This window comes from Jaculus jaculus, chromosome 19, assembly GCF_020740685.1.
Source record: "Jaculus jaculus isolate mJacJac1 chromosome 19, mJacJac1.mat.Y.cur, whole genome shotgun sequence".
Classification (NCBI taxonomy): domain Eukaryota; kingdom Metazoa; phylum Chordata; class Mammalia; order Rodentia; family Dipodidae; genus Jaculus; species Jaculus jaculus.
Genome location: NC_059120.1, coordinates 59,271,458 through 59,277,883, shown reverse-complemented (window position 1 = coordinate 59,277,883; position 6,426 = coordinate 59,271,458). Strand labels below are relative to the sequence as shown.

General features: G+C 51.9%; 1 protein-coding gene across 1 annotated transcript; it reads left to right on the top strand.

The window, feature by feature from the left end:
* The first annotated feature begins 552 nt into the window (after positions 1-552).
* Positions 553-5,333, top strand: Ssr2 (signal sequence receptor subunit 2). The gene is made up of 6 exons (XM_045138847.1): positions 553-624; positions 877-1,031; positions 1,429-1,527; positions 2,528-2,636; positions 4,348-4,425; positions 4,776-5,333. The coding sequence occupies exons 1-6, from the start codon at positions 616-618 to the stop codon at positions 4,884-4,886; spliced, it is 561 nt and encodes a 186-aa protein (XP_044994782.1). The 5' UTR covers positions 553-615; the 3' UTR covers positions 4,887-5,333.
* The last annotated feature ends 1,093 nt before the right edge of the window (positions 5,334-6,426 follow it).

Genomic DNA, 6,426 nt, shown 5'->3' with positions numbered 1-6,426 from the left:
ACTGTGCTGAATGCAAAGCCTGAAGTTTTTAAGTCATTATTCTGGTATTGTTACCCGAGCAATTATTTTTATTAAGCTCCTCAGATGAATATGATCAAAACAAAACTTTGTTTTTTCTTACCTGAATTAGGGTCTCGCTGTAGCCCAGGCTAGGAAATCCACTTAAGATGGCAGAGTAAGAGAAGAGTAGAGGCCAGGCGTGGTGACGCACATCTTTAATACCACCACTCGGGAGGCAGAGGTAGAAGGATCGCGTTGAGTTCGAGGCCACCCTGAGTATATAGTGAATAGTCACTATAGTCAGCCTGGGCTACAGCAAGACCCTATCTCGACAAAAAAAAAAAAAAAAGGAAGGAAGGAAGGGGAAGTAGGAAAGGGAAAGGAAGGAAGAGAAAGGAAGAGAGAGAGAAGGAAAGGAAATAAAGAAGGAAAAGAAAGAGAAGAAAAGAATCCTGGCTGTATGGACAACCTATGCTGGGGCGCCGGGGAACTACAACACCCACAAGGCACTGGGCGCGCGGAGCGGAACCCTGGCGTTTCCGGCCAGTCCATTTCCGGTCCTCCGGCCGCTGACGTTGTCTTCCGGTCGTGCGTGTCCCCGAAAGGCCGTTAGGGATGAGCACGGTGGGTCTTGCGAAGAGGGGCGGCAGCGGGCCTGGCGGGGGTCGGGTCCGGCCGGGGCCCCCGCGGGGTGTCCGCGCGGGCACCGCGGCTCCCGTCCCCGGCGGGCCGTGGGGCGGGGCACCCCGCGAGCGGACGCCGCGGCCCCCGCGCGGAGAGCCCGCGGGAGCCCGGGACGGCTGCGGCCGGGGCTCGGCGGCGCTTGCGTTCCCGGAGTGATGGCTTCCTCTGCTCTCTGTCCTCGGTCGTGCCAAGATGCGGCTGCTGGCGTGCGCGGTGCTGGTCCTGCTCGCCGCCGCGCGGGCCGAGGAGGGCGCCCGGCTCCTGGCGTCCAAGTCGCTGCTGAACAGATACGCCGTGGAGGGCCGAGACCTGACCCTGCAGTACAACATCTACAACGTGGGCTCCAGGTGAGTTCGCAGGCGGGGCCGGGGACATCGTCGTAGGTAGCAAATCCTCTCTCCCCCTCCCCCTTTTTTCCAGGCCGGGTCTCACTCTAGCGCAGGCTGACCTGGAATTCACTATGTAGTCTCGGGGTGACCTCGAACTCACGGCGATCCTCCTACCTCTGCTTAAAGGCGTGCATCTCTTCTGTGTTCCGTTTACTTCTCCCCTATCCCCACGGGAGACAGGAATGGATTTGAGCGTCTTTCCCTCTAGATTTGAGTATTTTTGCCGTCTCCCTCACCGCCGACCCAAGTTACTGTGTACCTTCATTTTGAGTGGGCACTCGTCAGGCCCAGCGGGCAGGTGCGCCCCTTGGCCGCTTGAACGTGGCGCCCCTTTCTTGCTTCCTCTGCTTTCCAGTGCCGCATTGGACGTGGAGCTGTCTGACGACTCCTTTCCTCCGGAAGACTTTGGCATTGTCTCTGGGATGCTCAATGTCAAATGGGATCGTATTGCCCCGTATCCTCTTGGCTCTGGGTGATGAAGGCTTGGGGTAGCGGGAGGGGCGGGCACGTTGTCCACAAGGCAGCCAGAGGTATTGTGCACAGGATGAGCATGTATGGCCCTGGACGATGAAGGCTGGATGATCTTGTATGTCTCCTCTTACTTAACGGGTTCCTTTTCCTGATCTACCAGATTCTTTTTCCCTATGTGTTAAATTATGTGTATGTAGATTTGAAACAAAAAAGAAAGGAAAGAAAGAAAAGCTGGGCTTGGTGGCTCATGCCTTTAATCCCAGGCAGAGGCAGGAGGATTGCTGTGAGTTCGAGGCCACCCTCGAGACAACATACTGTATTTCAGGTTAGCCTGAACTAGAGTGAGACCCTACCTCGAAAGAACAGAAAAAAGAAAAGAAATGCAATAAATGTATATTTGTTTGTTTGTTTTGGTGGGGTTGGTTTTTCCAGATAGGATCTCACTCTAGCCCAGGCTGACCTGGAATTTACTATGTAGTCTCAGGTTGGCATCAAAGTTGAAGAGATTCTCCTACCACTGCGTCCTGAGTGCTAGAATTAAAGGTGTGTGCCATCACGCCCGGCTTTGTTTTGTTCTTCAAGGTAGGGTCTCGCTTACTCCAATCTGGCCTCAAGCTCCCAGCAATCCTCCTACCTCCACTTCCCAAGTGTTGGAATTGAAGGTATGTGCCACCACACACAGCTTAAAATACGTTCTTCAAATTTTATATATATTTGTTTGTTTGTTTGTTTGTTTATTTTCAATGTAGGAGCTCATTAGCCCAGGCTGACCTGGCATTCATTATGTAGTCTCAGCCTGGCCTCGAATTCATAACGATCTTCCTACCTCAGCCTCCCAAATGCTGGGATTACTTTATTCCTTCCCTTGGAGAATGGCAAATATAATGACATTACTTGTGTTACTAATGGGCATTTAGTCCAAGTTGAAAAGTTGCTGACAGCCTGGGGTCAACATTGTCTCCAGTCCTTAACCCTTGGCCTAGGGCCAGCAATGTCTCCCACACGGTCGTCCTGCGCCCTCTGAAGGCTGGCCACTTCAACTTCACATCAGCAGCGATTACTTACCTGGCCCAGGAGGATGGGCCTGTTGTGGTGAGTTGTACAAATCTGGTTTTTCATGCTGGGGTCTCACTCTAGCCCAGGCTGACCGGGAATTCACTATGGAGTCTCAGGGTGGCTTCAAACTCTCAGTGTTCCTCCTACCGCTACCTCTGCCTTCCCAGTGCTGGGATTAAAGGCATGTGTCACCATGCTACTTGCTGTTTGCAATACTTTTTTTTTTTTTTAATATTTCATTGATTTATTTGAGAAAAGGAGGCAGATATATAGAGAGATTGAGCATGCAGGGGCCTAGTCTAGCCACTGCAAACAAACCCCAGGCACGTGTGCCACCTTGTGCATCTGGCTTATGTGGGTCCTGGGGAATTGAACCTGGGTCCTTAGGCTTTGCAGGCAAGCACCTTAACCTCTAAGCCATCTCTCTAGCCCTGTAACACACTTTTCTAAACTGCTTTGCACAGACTACCTGGAATTGTGGTGTCTTGATCCTAGCTGTGTTCTCATCTTTCATATTATTTTGCACTTCAGAATCAACCTTAGGACTCCAGTTTCAGTGCTGACTGACCCCGAACTCATTTTGCAGACAAGGCTGGCCTTGAACGTGCCTCTCTCCAGAGCTAAGTTTACAGGTGTCTGTTGCAGTGCCCAGCTTTTCTTGACAAGGTCTCATGTAGTCCAGGCTGTTGCCCCTCAAGCTCTTGCTGTGCATTACACACTGGTCCTGAGTTCCCAGTCCTCCTACCTCCGCCTCCCAAGTCTGGCATCACAAGCATGTGCACTGCACCAGGCACTACCTGGTACTTGGTGGGTTAGTATGCACAAAAGTCAAGGGCACAGCTGCCACCTTAGGACCAAGTTGTTTACAGTGTGCTCCAAACCCTTGGCCCCTCTTGAAAGCAAAGGAATGTGGGCCAGCCCCAGCCCTCCGCCAGTAATGGGCACTGGGTAGGGCTTCACTGTTCAGGCCCTTCTGACAGAATTATCTGAGCCTTAGGTCAGCCCTGTGAAGCCATTCCAGGTGTGCCTTGCCTCGCAGGCAGGCCTGAGCCTGTGGCCATGGTGGGTTAAGCTTTAATCTGAGTTGCATGGCTGGCCTGCCCTGTTCAGTACATGCTGGCTGTGGGTTGCTTTGGCTCTTCTACCTCCTGATTTACTTCTTTCCACCACACTGAGGGAGTTGTCCAACTTGCCAGTGCAAGTTCCCTTTTGGGGGCAGTGGCTCTGGGGACTGTTGGGGGCAGTGGAAGCATTTGTGTAGGTGACCTACCACTTGCACTGCAGCCCTTGGCCCTTCATCTTGTGTTTTTGAGGTAAGGTAGGGTCTCACTCTAGCCCAGGCTGAGCTGGAATTCACGGTTAGGCCCTTCATCTTGTTTGTGGGTTTTGTTTTGTGTTTTTTTTTTTTTTCCTATTTTTCAAGGTAGGGTCTCACTGTAGCCCAGGCTGACCTAAAGTTCACTATGGAGTCTCAGGGTGGCCTTGAACTCATGGCGATCCTCCTACCTCTGCTTCCCGAGTGCTGGGATTAAAGGCGTGCGCTACCACGCCTGACTCATTGTTTGTGTTTTTGAGGTAAGGTAAGGTCTCAGTCTAGGCCAGGCCAACCTGGAATTCATGGATAGGCCCTTCATCTTGAAGCACTCCTGGGCACATTGGGTACTGAACTTCGTGCTTAGAAGTGACTGGCTGGGACAACTGTGTGCAGATGAATGAGTGGAGGGTCACCTGGTTCTTTGCTTTGCAGGTTGGTTCCACCAGCGCTCCTGGACAGGGAGGAATCCTGGCTCAGCGGGAGTTTGACAGGAGATTCTCCCCTCACTTTGTAAGCTTCCTAATGCTCTCCTTGTTCTCCTGGGGTGCAAACATGCTTTTGCTTTTGGGAACTCTTGGTCTCCTTAGAAGACTGAAGATTGGTTGGTTGGGCCTTTCCTATATTTTGTAGACCACAGGTGGCAAGACCTGCCTCTTCACAGTTACGACAAGGAGCTGCCGAGTTAGGTGACACTGACTCCACAGCGTGAGAGACAGACTTCAGCCACTTTGTACTAGGAGTGACCGGAGAACTTTCCGGGCAAAGTTCCACTTAAATTTTGGGCTCTGCTGGACCCCTACTTTCCCTTCCCTGTCCCCTCATCCAAACTTCTAAGCAAACCTTTGGTTTTTCCTCCACAGTTGGACTGGGCTGCCTTTGGGGTCATGACCCTGCCCTCGATTGGCATCCCCCTGCTCTTGTGGCACTCCAGCAAGAGGAAGTACGACTCTCCCAAGCCCAGGAAGAACTGAGCAGCGGCCACAGCCCTTCCCCCAAGAAACCAGGTGCTTTCCAGACCCCAGAGGATGTCGCAGATACTATCTACCACTTTGCCCTTGGCCCATGGCCACTTGGTCCTGCATCCTGCCCTGCTCTTGGCTGGAGTTGGGGTGCAAGCCTGGGAGAGCCTCCCGGGCTCCTCATGACGCCATACAGATGGGAACGCCTCCAGCCTCGACCTTGGGGCCAGAGTGCCCCAGCAAGGTGCTGTTGGTGTGTGCTGCTGGCAAGATGAACTCCTGGGGCTCCAGCAGGGGCCCTTTGGAACACTGCCTGATGCCAACTCCAACCCGTGACCTCTCCTTCTCTGAAGAGGGTGGAAGATTAAGTGAAAGCTGTGGGACTCTTGGAGGCTATACAGGCTCTGCCCTGGGTTACTAAATGGGTTTTATAATAAAAACAAATGCCATGCTTACGGATCTTCTTGTCAGCCAGTGGGCAGAGTTGGTTGCTAGAGCCTAAGTCCCAAGAGTGTGCGTGGGTCTGCCTTGGAGGCAAGGCCTCCGAGTTTCCACGCCACGTGCTCCCCAAGCCCATCTTCCTACATGCCTGTGAGCAAATGGAGCTGATGCTGCTCTGCCGAGGAGCGGCTCCTGCTGCTCCAGAAGTTCCCATCTGCTTATCAACCCTTTGTTTTGTTTTGTTTTGTTTTGTTTTGTCTTTCAAGGTAGGGTTTCACTCAGCCCAGGCTGATCTTGAATTTACTCTGTAGTCTCAGGGTGAGGATGGCCTCAAACTATTGGCAAGCCTCCTACCTCTGCCTCCTGAGTGCTGAGGTTAAAGGCGTGCACCACCATGCCTGGCTTTTTTTTTTAAGATGGGCTGTGGTTAAGGTGCGTCCCAGCAATGCCCAAGGACCCATATTCGATTCCACAGTACCCACGCTTACAGATGGACAAGGTGGTACACAGACCTGGAGTTTGTTTACAGTGCCTAGCTGCCTCGTTCTCTTTCAAATTAAATTTTTTGTTTTGCTTTTTGAGGTAGGGTTTCACTCTAGCCTAGGCTGACCTGGAATTCACTATGTAGTCACTATGTACTTTGAGGGTTGCCTCAAACTCTCAGTGATCCTCCTACCTCTGCCTCTCAAGTGCTGGGATTATAGACATGCACCTCCACTCCCGGCAGGGGAAAAATTATTTTTGAGAGAAAGCATGTATGTGCCAGGCTTCCAACCATTGCAGAAAAACTCCAGATGTATGTGCCATTTATGTGGGCTCTGTGGAATTGAACCTGGGTCATCAGGCTTTACAAGCATCTTTCAACACTGAGTCATCTCTGCAGCCTTGTTTATCACCCATTCTTGAAGAGCTTAACTCAGGCTGGAGAGATGGCTTAGCGGTTAAGGCGTTTGCCTGTGAAGCCTAAGGACCCAGATTTGACTCCCAGGTCCCACATAAGCCAGATGCACATGGTGGCACGTGCATCTGGAGTTTGTTTGCAGTATAGCTAGAGGACCTGGTGCACCCATTCTCTCTCCCTCTGTCTCTAACAAAAAAATGGTAACTCTCA

Excerpts from the sequence above, each read along its gene's own strand:
- Ssr2 (XM_045138847.1), top strand. Across the intron at positions 1,032-1,428 it reads ATCTACAACGTGGGCTCCAG|TGCCGCATTGGACGTGGAGC; the intron begins GTGAGTTCGCAG and ends TCTGCTTTCCAG. Across the intron at positions 1,528-2,527 it reads AAATGGGATCGTATTGCCCC|GGCCAGCAATGTCTCCCACA; the intron begins GTATCCTCTTGG and ends CCCTTGGCCTAG.